Here is a 14,521-nt window from a genome sequence, read left to right on the forward strand (position 1 = left end):
TGACCTAAGCTCAAGGCACCCAGACTTGAGATCAGACATAAGTTACACTCTGAATTAATTTCCTAAATAAATAGACTGGTAATCTCAGCACCATAATTTCATCCAACCTTGTATGAGAATCTCTTGCCAGATAGTGGCATTTTCATCCTGAAATCTTGTAAGGTTCCATGTGAAAAGACCAGTATCTCGTGCGATTTGGCCAACGTCTGAGATTTCAGCCCTTAAAAATTTCAGCCAGCAGAGATGTGTGAAAAGTAATTAATTTTGGAATTCCCTAGAAGCCATCTGAGGCATGAGGTTGATTCCTAGGGCTGCTACACTACACAACTTCCAGGCTAGTATTTTGCTAGAATTTTTATTGATTGACTGATTTCTTTAAACAATACCAAATTTGCAGTACCAAAGCTGAGATTATCCTCTTCTGAGCAAAAAATTCAAACAACCACAGTTGAACTCCGGTGGACTTTTATCCAACCGGGTACTAACCAATTGAGAAGATTAATATCCTTGGAGTTAGATAAAGGTCTGTGGAATTCAAGGTCGGTTAGACTTAGTCCACTTGTCACTATGTAGAGATTCTAGGCCAGTGGTTCTCAACCTATGGGTCGGGACCCCGTTTGGGGTCGAACGACCATTTCATGGTGGTTGCCAAACAACGCAGTCTGCCATTTTCCCCCCCTTTTCTTTAGCTGTGATACTCCTTTTTATTCTATTGGCTTTTGAAAGCCAATAGAATAGACTCTCTTGAATAGAGTCTAATTCTCTTGGCTTTCAAAAGCCAACAGGAATTGTCCAGGCTGTCTCTGCCCTGCTGAGCCCGCCAAAAGTCCCCTTCTGCAAACGGTGCTGCACCAGTTGAGTAATCCTCGACTTACGACCGGTTGAGTAGTCCTCAACTTATGACCGGTTGGGGGTTGTGGCATTAAAAAGGTTGAGAACCACTGTTCTAAGCTGACCCCCCCTTTTTTTAACTCCACCTCCAAGTTCTACCATTCCTTCTCCTACGTCGGTCAACTTATGGAACAAAAAGCCAAGGAGTGTGTTTTCTTTCATTTGTCTCTTCTGACCCTTCACCAACCCCATCACCCCATCACTCACTTCTTTGGCTGGCGGCTCCCTTTCCAGGTTTCGTCAGTTTTGACAATCCAACTAGTGCCCAGGCAGCCATTCAAGCCATGAACGGCTTCCAGATCGGCATGAAGAGGCTAAAGGTCCAATTAAAGAGGCCAAAAGATGCAAATCGACCCTACTGATCCCTGTTCACCCCGGCTTGGAAAACAGGTAAGGCATTGGCAGGTGATGCTTCCGCCAGGTAACCAAGCTCAGGAAGACGATGGCAGAAATCTGCCTTTCCTTCCCAGATAACAAGAGGGCAGAATGACCATCTTCTTAATTATGGGTGTCCATAGCAACTGGCAGTAATGAAAGCCAAGCCATCCTGATGCAGTGACTTGACTTACGTACCTGGGTCAAGGTGCACTGGGACACGTGTATGTAAGAGTGGCAAGCTGAGGTCACCAAGAGCAAGTCACTTGGGGCATCATTGCAATTTGCTACGGGGGCCTCTGTTCCCACTATCCTTTGGGGAAGTGAAGGCCTGATTGGAGACGTTTTCCCCAAAGAGAAACTAGCAGAGTGGAGAACCATGAAACGGGTGTCCAGTTTAAGGTGGAGGAACTCAAGGAGTTTGGCGGTTTGAGCCAAACTATATCATGGCGGGAAATATCTCACAGGGTACTTTATAAACGAAGTTCACTTAATTTGCTCTTTGGTGAGTTACATAGAAAGAGGAATCCTTTCTAAGTGGGAACGTGTGAGTGTGTGTTTGTAAAAGAGAGGAAGAGAGGATCTGTGCACATGCGTGCAAGTGCCTGTAGAAAGATAGAAGTCCAAGAAGAACTTTCTGGGTGAGGTCAAAGGTCTGTCGTACTCCACTCTCTGTTGACCTAGCAAATGCCACTGGGAAATCCTCCAGGAAGAAATGAGTAAGAAAATTCCTTCTGCTATTGATACTCAAGCTCATAACTCTCTCCAATACGGTTGGGAATACAATGCCATCATGATTAGTGGTCATCAATATCCTTCTCCTCCATGAATCTCTTCAATGCTTTGAAAATTCATCCAAGTCAATTGCCATCACCAAGTTTATGGGACTAAATTCCATCATTTGATGACCTGTTGGCTAACAAAGTACTCCTTTTTCTCTTACTGTTCAGTTTCTCAACCTTGGCAAGTTTAAGACACGTGGACTTCAACTCCCAGAATTCCGCAGCCAGCCTAGAATTCTGGGAGTCAAAGTCCACGTGTCTTAAACCTGCCAAGGTTGAGAAACACTGCAGTATAGTAAAGAAGAAAGTGATCGCTTTGTTAGTCCAGTTATCACTGCTAAAAAGTTAGACACTTATAGGGAGAAATGTTTTGGAATAATTTACTGAGGAAAAATATAAAGGTTTATTTTAATGAACATATGTGAGGGCTCAGCTTGATATAGATGTCCAATTAAGGGGCAGCACTAGAAGACCTTACCCTCAAAAGTTGAGCAAAATTTAGACTTGGTTACTTGGGTGAGAAATTCCAGAACTGGATGGGAATGTTAAGGACACCATCCTGGAAAGAGGGTGGTGAGGAATATTTCCATACTGTTGCCAAGAACCTAATGGAATACAGGTCATCATCAGGAGAAGCTCAATTTGAGGGAACATTTAGTTCTACTTTTAACATGCCCATAGACGTGCAAACACATAATATATGGGCACCGGGATACAGATACACCCTTTGTGCATTGACAACCTCACTTCCCTCAACTACTCCATTGATCTGCTTCTCTCCCAAGTGTCCCTTTTTTTGAACCCCACTTAGTGAATTACTGGGTCAAATGAAAGGAGGAGAAAGAGAGTTCCTCTCGATTTGTATAGTTGGAATCTGATACGGATGCACTGATTGTAGATCCGTCAAAAAGAAGCCCAGCCTTTAAAGTCTTGTCACTACAGCTCCTTTTTTATGACCCTGCAATCCCTTAATCCGGGGTAGAATCTGGGCGACTGGATGGAGCTGAGCATTTACTAGCTGGATGCCCTTCCTGACACCTATGTGGAGTTCGCAGCAGATGTCCTTTGCGCCCTGGGAGAGAAACATCTGCCTCTACCTAGAATTGAACTCTCAACCTTCTGAGTGAGAAGCGAGTATCTTCATCACTAGGCCACCACGCTGCTCATTGTCTTGTCACTGTAACAACCTCTTAAATTTCTGAACGGCCACTGGAAACCATTCAGTGAGGTGGAGACTCCATGGAAAGGGGCTTGTGCCCTCTCTCCCCACCTCACACCTCTCCAAATCTACTTTAATCTACTATAATCTACTCCAGGATTGGAAGGAACTTGGTTTGATGAAGTGCAAAGGCTTCAGGTGGGATAGATGCAGAAAATGATTTCTTGCCGATTCAGGTTATGATCTAGGGCAGGGGTCCCCAATCCCCTGGTCCATGGACCGGCACTGGGCCGTGGCATGCCAGCAACTAGTCCGCACAAACAAGCAAAGCCCCATCTGCGAGATGCAGGCAGCACATAAAATCACGCACTCTCCAGTCCATGGATAAACCTCTCTCCACGAAACCGGTCCCTGGTGCCCCAAAAGGTTGGGGACCTCTGATCTAGGGAGATGATGGAAGGAAAGGAAGATCTCCCTTGCTTGTAACATCCTCAGAGTCCAACAGATACTACTTCGAGCTCAGGGAATCTGGGAGATTCAAAATAAATATATGGGTTCAGGCAGCCAACATTGCGATCTCGAGCAACGAAGGGATAGATGCGTAGCTCAAGGGTTGAACTCTGGAATCCCTGCTGCGCTCCGAGCTTGAATGTTTGCTCACAAGCAAACAACTCAGCCCAGAGAGCAACAAAATCCCCAGAGAAATCTTTTTTTTTTTTCCCTTTGAGGGACTTGCAAGCAGGTTCGTGAGTTTGCTTCCAATCCTACTTTCGCCAGACCAACTTGGGCAGAGTTGACAGAGAGGGAGTCTTCTCAGCTCGGCATTCATTTTTGTGGTTTGGAAAATTTTGAATGCCAATATGTGCCAAACAATAGTTTGAAAATGTAGAGAGCAACTCTGTTCTCGGTTATTCTTGGATAGGATGAGCCATTGGTTGCCAATAAGCTCATGCAAGAAAGCCATTACAAAGCATGGTAAAAGGGGAGAGGTATAACCAATCCCTTACTTGTGGGGTCTTTGATGCTCTCTGAGCTTGGTGGGGAGTGTCAGACAGTTCATTACCCATCTGTGCACTGATGATGTTACCTAGTTGGGTAATGAAATGTCTGAAAGAAAAACACCAAGCTCAGAGAGCACCAAGGACCCCTTTCCTCCTCCTCCTCCTCCTCCTCCTCCTCCTCCCTCATTCGCTTCTAGCACTGATGATGTTACCTATTTGGGTAATGAAATGTCTGAAAGAAAACCACCAAGCTCAGAGAGCAACAAGGACCCCATGTTCCACCTTGAACTACAAATATTCTCTTCAGTTGACAAACTTTTACTTACTTTGGCCAAAGCAAGCTCACCACAATAGGGGTCAGTAGAAAAGCAGTCAAGAATGCTTACCAAAAGTCCAGCGCTAAATGTTGTTAATACAGTAGAAGTATCATATTTATGATTGGAAAAATACATTTACAATTCAATTTAGAATTGCTCTGGATAATTTACATATGGCCTCTCTAGAGTTATATTACTGAATTGAGATGAGCAATAACATAGTTACGTTTCTTTCTTTCTTTCTTTCTTTCTTTCTTTCTTTCTTTCTTTCTTTCTTTCTTTCTTTCTTTCTTCAGGGAATTGCTTTTTTAACCACCCCGTTTATATTTCAGTCTGGGACACAGTTCTTCTAAATGCATCACTTGATTATATGCCATAAAGCCTTTTTTTTTTGACAATTTATTCCATTTTGAGTTCCATGGTTCCAAACCAAATTAGGAATTTGAAGAAGAACAAGGAGGGTTTAAAAAAAAAAATTCCAAAGTGAAAAACCGAAAAATGATTTTTCAGGCTTCTATCAGCTTTCTAAGATTATGGAAAGGAAGTTTTAAAAAAGCAAAGAAATCAACTTATTAGAAGAAATGCTGATCTCTTTTATTGACACATTATTTTAATTTCTGGGATACATGTTCTGGAATCAGTTATCCTATCTTCTGCTTTCCTAAGATAACATTCCTGCCTTCAGCTGGAAGATGGAACTAGGATGTCTACCTACCCATTGCTAAAAAATGAAATCATACCATACGGGGGGGAAAAAGAATGCAAGTATATGTGCTCCATACAGATACATACATATCACCCTGTATTTGCTGATTCGTTGGTAGAAATGCACATTTAATTTGTCCTACTTGAAACAGAAATGCAGGATCATCCATCCCGGAGAGAAGATTGGGACTAGACGCTCAACCAGAAGACTATCCCAAAGGTGCTTTTTCAAAAGGCAACTGAACTTCGTTCTCCCTTAAAGATGTATCACTTCTCATCCCAGAAGCTTCTTCAGTTCTGACTGAATGGTGGAGAACGGAAGGATTCAGTCAGAGCTGAAGAAGCTTCTGGGATGAGAAGTGAAACGTCTTCAAGCAAAAACCAAGAAAGTTCAGTTGCCTCTTGAAAAAGCACCTTTGGGACAAACTACAAACTACTGAGAATCTCCATACACATCTCTCCAGAAGACTGTTATAGAGAGGCAACATCTGGTCTCCCCCCCCCTTTTTTTTTTTTAGCTCTGTTTGGACTCAACTAGTTCCATGAAAGGGATCTGGGATGGACAGCTGGGTGGGGGAACTTTCTGAGATAGTTCTAAAGTGGAAGAGGAACCACCAGAAGAAACAATCACAAAACCTGGGAACTCTATCAAACCAATTCATTTTTTTTCCTTTATATTTTTGTTTCCTCCGACCCACCCACTACTGTGTATCTCTAACCAGACCAGGCCAATCATAGCTCCAAGGATGACCCCACAGTTGCCTAGCAACCCTCTAGCTGTTATGGGAGGTCCAAACACAAAACTCTCCCTTCCAAATTATCTGAAACTGTAAGTGACTTCACTCATGTTGTCATCGATCTCTCCGATGACGCCATGTGGCCAGTTGTAATCTTGTTGCATGAACTTGACGTGGATCTTTCTATATCTCTTGCTTTATTTTTTTATTTATTATTATTATCAGTTCTTCTTCCCACCCACCCCTTCCTCTTCTCTTCTGGCGGTTGTGCAGTGCCATATTGATGCCCATGGTGGTTAGTTTTTGGAGTGTTGATTGGTCAGTCTTTTACTAGTTGTGGATTCTCTGAGCCCATAAATTCCACTTTGTCCTCTTTCGTATCTTCTTCTTTTCTTCTCTGTTGTGATGTGACGATGATGTATGTGCCCTTTATGTATGATCATGATGGCTGGATAAAACGGTTGGGGGTTGACCTTAGAAATTAGGTTGTAGAAGAAATAGCAAGATGGGTCACCCAATTTCCCTATCTATCTTCCCTATTTTCCTCATACGAGTCCTGATTTGTTGGATCTGATCTTTCATAATCCTCTTCTCTAGGGTGTCCAAGCAGCATCTACCTAACTATCTAATAGGGCTACTTTAATCTGGATTTCTGCTTTGGAGGGTTGGATTAAATGGCCTCTTCCAATTCTTACAGTCTAGGATTCCCAAAGTTTATGGAAACTCAAATCCAACATATCTGAAGATCACCAGGCTGGAAAACCATAACTGTTTATATTTATAGTTGATACGTTACCCCTCAAAAAGAAGTCTATTGTTGCAGAAGCTTAAGAACATAATAGATCTCCCTAGCGTTGATACCAAATGCTCTTTTATAGCAGATGAGTGCAGGCAGATGCTTTGTCTGTAGAAGCTTCAGAGTCAATTCCCAGCATCTTCCAGGGGTGCTAGGAAGAAGTATCTGAAACTTTAGGGAACTTGCCAATAAGCTCACAGTACTGGATCAACAGATCAGGGATCTGATGTGGTACAAAGCAGGTCTGAACTGTGATGTTTCAACAGGTGGTAATACTTGGCCAACCTTGTCCAGCTCCAAAGCTAAGTAGGCTGATTAGAATTTGGATGAGACACCCCAAAGACTAGAAGTTGGACAAAGAGATCAAAAACCAACCAATACTAGTTTAGATTTGAGGATAAAAGAGATCCCAGAGCAGTGTTTCTCAGCCTTGACCACTTTAAGACGTCTGGACTTCAACTCCCAGAATTCCTCAGCTAGCCATGCTCAATTGTGGGAATTGAAGTCCACCCATTTCCAAGATTGGGAAGTTGAAGCCCATTTCTGGGAGTTGAAGTCCATGCATTTCCAATAGCACAGTATTTCTCAACCGGGGCAACTTTAAGACGAGTGGATGTCCAACTTCAGCATGGCTGACTGGAGAATTCTGGGAGATGTCTTAAAAGTGGTCCTAGCTGAGAAACCCTGTTCCAGAGACCAGCCAGACTTCAGACTTCAGCTTTTCTTGGGTCAGACATTGAATGCTGTTGCCCTTTGGGGGAGCCCCGAGTAGGACACGATTCCTCCCACCGGGAATTTTGGAGGCCTTCAGTCAGAAGAGGTTCCTCAACGGACAAGGCGGGTCCCTCTTTTCACCTTCCTTCACCGTCTCCCTCTGTCTTGCAGATTGGATGCCACGCGGCATACGAAGAGTATTCCCCTTGTCCCATGTGCCGTTTCCAGAACTTGTTAACTTTCTTTGCAACATATCACGGCGGAAAAAGGAAGCGATCAAAAGAGGTCAACGCAGAGGCGAAGCAGAGGTGCTGGGGAAAAGAAAGAGCTCGTTTCGTTCTATTTTTTTTCTCTCTCTTTTTTTTATTTTACTTTTTATTATTTATTTTTTTTGCCCCTCCTTTTAAAATTTTTCAAATCGGTTGGGACTCGGTTTTCTTTTTTCATTTTGGCTTTTTTTTTTTTTTGATGATGACGATGATGATGATGATGATGATTTTGGTCTCTTTAAGGCAAGAAAACAAACAAACAAACAAAAACAAACAAAAAACAAAACCCAAGAAGGTGGTTGTGGCCAAAACTTGGAACTGAGGGAAAGAGGCGATGATGCTCTTTGCCGACTTGAAACTCCATGGACGGGAACGGGGCCGGTGTAGAAGACTTTTCTTTCTTTTGGAAAATAATAATAATAATAATAATGAGGAGGAGGAGGAGGAGGAAGGGGGGGAGACAAAAAAAAACAAGCATCCTTCGCAGCAGAAGGGTGGGACTTTGTGAGAGAAAAGGTTGTGGGTGTGACACTTGCAACCGGGATCAGCTTGTCTCCAAAGCATTTGTCTGATTTTCAAGATTCAGAAGCGGGAGGGAGGGAGCAAAAGGCCTAAACCAAAGCTGATGGGTTTGGACCAGGGAAACGCTTTTGTTTTCAAAGGGGAATGAAGAAAGAAAAAAGAAAAAAAGGAAAATTGTTTTTCTCCACGTCTGTTTGGGAAGAGAAAAAAAAAAGAGAGAGAGAGAAAATCAGTTAACTAAGAGGATGTTGAACCTAACAGAAGAGAGAGAGATATATATAAATAGGTCTATATATCTTTTTTCCCATGGATTGAGTGAGGTCACAGGTTTTTGCCCCAGTCCTGGGAGATTGGATTAACTTCTTTCAAAGTCATATCATTCCTTAGAGTTTAGGGACCAAAGGACTATTGCTTTTTTTAATATATATATAAATATAAATATATATATATATATAAATTAATTAATTTAAAAAACAAAAGAAAAAAAAACTCAAAGAGGTTTAAAAAAAAAGAAGCAAGCAAGCAAGCAAGCAAGAAAATAACCGCTTCAAATCCAAGCTACAAAGTCGTCTCGAAGAGAAGGATGTCAGCATCAACGCAGAAGTCGCTTCGGGAACAACCTGGCTTAAGGCTGGTGGCTTTGTGACTGCATTGAATGCTGTAGGGTTTCAAGGAGCAAAACTGAGGTGCGGGTGGGAGTTTTTTTTGGGGGGGGAGAACTATTTATCCCAGTAGCAATTTGTGCTCTCTCTTCCCCCCTGGATAGAGGCTTAGTTTTCAAAAAAATAAAATTGTTGGGGAAGGAGAGAAGAACAGGATGTCTGCCCCTGATCTACATCTCCCGTGTTGAAAAGGAATATTTGATCAGTGCCAGAAGATACACAGAACTAACGTGAACATCAGCAGTGGCCCTTCTGTAGACTGTTAGATCTTGTGGCTCAGCCTATCCCCACTGTGGCTGCCCTATTTGAGACTCAAAAGACCCCCCTTGGGTTGCGCAGGAGAGACCCTGCTCCTAAAAATAGGCAGAATTTATCCAGAGCAAAAACTAAATTTGATTTAAGTTACGTTCAGATGTGTTTATTTCCCACGTACTTCAGAACGTTCTTTGGCCATTCATTGTGAAACTTTGAGGCCAAATTCTGGAGGTCTTCGGAGGATGAGCCCAAAACTTTAAGGAATGGCAGAAGAGCCTGGGGACTTTGGACCCCAATGTCCATGGATCAGGAACAGCTGCCTGGGATTTAGAGCAGTAGTTCTTTAACTGGGGGTATTTACCCCAAAGGGTTACTTTGGGCCTATCCTGGGATAATGGAGCAATTTGCAAATTGCTTCTTTGTGAGTTGAGTTCCATTTTAGGATAGAGTTGCGTTTTAGGATTGTTCTTTTACACTTGTGTAAAACAAGAGAGTCTTTGGGGGGGGTTGTGTGTGGAGATCATTATATTATTCAAGACTAGAGAAAGGAATTATTGGATCAAACCATTTAAAAACCACTGATTTAGAGACAGGTTTTTCCTCTCCATTGTAAGAGCTGCTTAGAATTAAACCCGGAACGTTTTTTGTTTTGTCTCACTGGAAAAAAACCCCAACCTGTTCCTTTATTCAGAATTCCTCCTTGCCCAGATTAATGCAACTTACTCTTAAGTAAGCATGTGCAAAATTGCATCCTTACTCTGTGTTTGAGGTCTTCTGGTTGCCCCATATTTCAGAAAGAAAACCAGGGGTATAGATTGAACATAACCCCCAAGACTAACTTATTTTAAATGTATAACGTATCTTGCTTTTCAATTCACTTTAGTATCCTCTCCCACCTCCATCCCCCCCAAAAAAATTAAAAAGGGTTTAGACTCCAGAAACTGCCTTAATGCATTAATACCCAATCCCTCTGGAAATTATCTATTATCTATGTAAAAAAAAAAATCTAACCGAAATTCAGGGTGAATCAATGAAAGCCCACAGATGGATAACATCTGGCCACAGATAACTCTATATCACTAGTTTTGAGTGGTCATTAGCCAGTGTACTCTTAGAAAACATACATGTTCATTGCATGATTTGCCAGAAAAAAAAAATAAATGCGACCTGTTCTCTCCCAATCAACTGAAGTCAAAATGATGGAGAGTACATTTCATATCTGTCTTTAAGCCCAAGCCAACTTTTTGAATAACTTTTCAGTCTTTTTTGACTGAAGGGGCAGCTGGTAGATTGGGGATGCATCTTTCCCTACTCCCAGTAATCATATTTTTCATTGAATCTAACCCCAACACCCCCCCCCCATAGAACAAGCTTTTGAGTTCTGTAGAGCCACTGAAGGTATGGAAGAAGCTTTTCCAAACCGTATTTCAAGGGGCTAAACTTGGTTTTAAACGCTCAAAATGTCTAAAAGAGAAAGGAAGCTGTATTCATCCATCACAAAACAAAATCAAGGACGATATTAAAATAACGCCTTCATGGTGTCTATGTATGTATATGTGTATGTGTGTAAACACATGCATAAATGGATGCATACATTTCCTTTTTATCCTACATATGAAAGACAGTTCTGAACACCTGGAAGGCAGTTCTGATCCCTGGAGCTAAGTAGCCATTTGTAAGGGTCAATCTAGTAGAGGCTTCCACGAAAGACAATACACCAGAGTGACAATGAACTCCTGTCAGTTCCACCACCCTCTCCCTTGGACCACTTAACAGCTCCAGAGGGCCATCTCCTCCCCATGGCCATGCTCAGCCAATCCAGAAAGAGAAACCTGGATGTAAAAAGGCAACGTCTTTCATTTCTGAATGAGCACCTTATCTCCCCTCACCCTGAAACTATAACTCCTAAATTCCTGGTGGGTGATGGAGAAGTTCTACCATGCTGGACTTGGCTCCAAGAAAAGCTTTCGGTGATCTTTTAGAAAAGCATCTCCTATCTAATCTTCACGGCAGTGTTTCTCAACCTTGACAATTTTAAGGCATGTGGACTGCAACTCCCAGAATTCCATAGCCAGCAATGCTGGCTGTGGAATTCTGGGAGTTGAAGTCCACATGTCTTAAAATTGTCAAGGTTGAGAAACACTGCTTCACGGCGTGAGCTCTGGCTTTGCACAGGAGAGTCTTCAACAGACATATTGGAAAGACACAAGCCTTGTTTTTTTTCCATTGGATCATCACTCGGTATAGGTTGATTGTAGACGGGAGAGGAAGAGGCCAGCAAATCCGTTGCCTTTGTAGAACCTTATCTCTGTGTCTCTTGTTGCACTGGTATGATTGCAGCCAAATTTAATATTGCTTTCTAGAATCTGCTGGAGAGGATGAGGTCAGGGGAAAGGTGGGAAGGAGGGAGGGAAGGGGAATTCAATTAAGGAAGTGCCAAATAAGAATGAAAGACAGTTAAGATTCATGAAGGATCTGGAGGTTATCTGTCCTTCATGATTCATGTCCCCCAATGCGGTCACTCGGCCACTGGACTTCTTCGAATTCTTCTCTCATTTTTTTTTTTCCTTTTCTTCCCTCTCTTTTTTTCCTGCTTTTTAAACTTTTCGTGCTTCATTGTTAACATGGTTTTAGAACAGAATGCTTTTTTGTAGCGTGATTTAGCATTGAACATAGAAGAGCCCCCCCCCATTCAAAACAAATGAAAACAAAGCAAAAAAAAAAAAGAATCAAAATGGGGGAAAACGACAATCGATTTTAGTGATCTTGTGAAAGTGGACTTTTTTCTAAGAGTAAAAGAAAAAGAAATGGCACACACACACACCACACACACACACACCCCACGACGCACCCATATGTGCACTCACAAAAATACACATGCACGGCAAATGTTTTGTGGTGGGGCGTGGCATATGATAGTCTATTTATTCATGGCAGGGTAAATGGCTGAAATACAATTCTTTTTTCCACTGGCAACGAAGAATGAGAAGTCAGACATAAAGCTGAAGCCCCGTGTATGAATGGTGCTGTTTCTTCTCAAGCCTACTTTGAAAACCAGGCCGTGTGACTGTGTAAAAATAAGAACTGTGGGATCTGCTTGCAGCAGGATCTCCATAACGGCTCGGTTCTTGGGATCCTCTGCGCCAGGACAGGGCAACTTTTGAATGGCCAGGATCTATAGGTAGCTTTCCTTCAGAGATACTGAAGAGAACCAGGTCTCATGTTGAGGGGGAGAGGTTCAATTTTGGGGAAGAGTTTGCTAAGATTCATGGGAAATTTGTAGGTTAAAAAAAATGGATGGGATGGGATGCCAGGTTGAGCCACTGGAAGGCTATAAGCTACCTGAGAAACTCAACTTTGAAAACTGCTGGATTGGCACAGTTGCCTGGAACTAACAGCTGGCTGGACTTTAGTTTGGACCGAGAACAAAGCCAATGCGGTTGTTTTATGTTATACATCTGCTGTTCTCCATCATTTCTTGAGGTAGCTTCCCCAAAGCTGGTGAAAGTTGCCAGAATCCATAGCCAACCATCAGGCTAAAGAAAGCTAAGCTATGGGGCTTTGTTTGCCTATGACTGATTCTGTCTACCTTGAAGAAGTCCTACGAGGACTAATCTGCAAGACCCTTTCAACTGAAGCAACTCTCCTTGCGTTTTTTGTTGACAAGCCCTGGACACTTGACTTGAGGAAGGATGCTTGGAGTAATGACAGAAATTTAGCATAGATAGCTGGCAGTAGATTAGGGATTTGGGGTGTTCATTTGGACCCTTTCCTAGCGGTTTTAATCCATTCCCCACTTCTAAATAGTAGGCAATAGTTAGGTAATGAAACATCTGCAAGCAAACAACTGAGTTCAGAGAGCACCAAGAACTCCACACGGTAGGAAAATCGTTCTGTAGGAAAGGGGTGGACGCATCATCTGAATACATCTCTCGGCTTCTTCCTTCAACCTCCACCTTCAGTTTGCGACTATAACAGCAGGACCCCATTTCTGCTCATGAAAGGAGAGGTTTCATTTCCAAAGCGTTCTTTCACCACCCAAACAGTAGGTCGCGAGCAAGGAAGCCAGCATCTGGGTTTGAAGGTCTCTTTCTGGTTCATTTAATCAACGTCAAAAATCTTTTATTCACATAGGAGCTCAGGCAGTGTGGAAAAGACAATGGGCAACCCTCGTGAAAAACATTCCTTGCCTATCTTCATCGTAAGGTCAAGATGTGGAAGAAGATATTCATTGAGACATTTTTCTTCTCCTTTCAGCCCTTGTGGATCAGGCCAAAGATCTGAGATCTTTTATTAATGCCAGGAGATTCACGGGAGCTCTTAAAGGCTGTGTGCCTTTCACTTTCTTCAGCGTCTGGGCCAGTGTTTCTCAATCTTCTTTTGAACCAGCCACCTGACCATTGAAGGACACGTTCTTCCTCTTTCTTCTCTAACCCAGTTCATCTAAGGGTGATAAACCCTGCTAAGCTCCATGTTTATGGCTTCAGAGAGTGTTCATTGCTCCCTCTCCATGATTGTTTCTACAGAGGTATAGAACATAGAATCTGAAGGTTGGAGGAGACCTTGGAGGTGCTCTAGTCCAATCCTCTGCTCAAGCAAGAGACCCTATATCATTCTAGACAAATGGCTGTCCAGTCTCTTTTTGAAAACCCCCAACAAGGAACCATCCACAACTTTGGGAGGTAAGCCGTTCCACTGATCAATTGCTCTCGCTGTCAGGAAATGTCTCCTTATTTTTAAGATCTCTCCATCCATTGCTGCTTGTCCTGCCCACTGGTGCTTTGGAGAATAGATTGACCACTTCTCAGTGACAGTCCCTCAAGACTGCAATCATATCACCCTTCAATTGTTCATCATGTGGTTTAGCCTCCAGAGCCCTAATCATAATAATCATAATAGAGTTGGAGATATTCCAGTCCAACCCCCTGCTCAGGTAGGAAACCCTGGCCTATAGCATTACAGACAAATGGTTGTCCAGTCTCTTCTTTAAAACTTCCAGTGTTGGAGCATCCACAACTTCTGGAGGCAGGTTGTTTCACTGATTAATTGTCCTCACTGTCAGGAAATTTCTCCTTAGTTCTAGGTTGGTTCTCTCCTTGATTAGTTTCCATCCGTTGCTTCTTGTCCTGCCTTCAGCCGCTTTGGAGAATAAGTTGACTTCCTCTTCTTTGTGGCAGCCCCTGAGATATTGGAACACTGCTATCATGTCCCCCCCTTGTCCTTCTCTTCATTAAACTAGACATACCCAATTCCAGCAACCGTTCCTTATATGTTTTTGCCTCCAGTCCCCTGATCATCTTTGTTGCTCTTTCTTCTCTGTGCTCTTTCTAGAGTTT

The 14,521-nt window shown here is 42.6% G+C and overlaps 1 protein-coding gene across 11 annotated transcripts in view; it reads left to right on the top strand.

Annotated features, from left to right (window-relative positions):
• The window catches only part of CELF6 (CUGBP Elav-like family member 6), a 139,204-nt gene that overhangs the window by 120,192 nt on the left and 4,491 nt on the right, over nt 1-14,521 (top strand). For 9 of the 11 annotated variants that reach the window (XM_039339473.1, XM_039339472.1, XM_039339474.1 and 6 more), the window contains 2 exons: nt 1,126-1,281; nt 7,649-10,342. In XM_039339473.1, the coding sequence (XP_039195407.1) occupies nt 1,126-1,253 (128 nt within the window). In that variant the 3' untranslated portion in view covers nt 1,254-1,281; nt 7,649-10,342. Of the gene's footprint in view, nt 1-1,125; nt 1,282-5,952; nt 6,060-7,648; nt 13,868-14,521 lie in introns of those variants that run through there. The other 2 variants (XR_005556254.1, XR_005556253.1) reach the window with 2 other exon arrangements.

The sequence above is a fragment of the Crotalus tigris genome, unplaced genomic scaffold (genome assembly GCF_016545835.1).
Source record: "Crotalus tigris isolate CLP2741 ecotype Arizona unplaced genomic scaffold, ASM1654583v1 scf7180000017735.2152567, whole genome shotgun sequence".
NCBI classification, from domain to species: domain Eukaryota; kingdom Metazoa; phylum Chordata; class Lepidosauria; order Squamata; family Viperidae; genus Crotalus; species Crotalus tigris.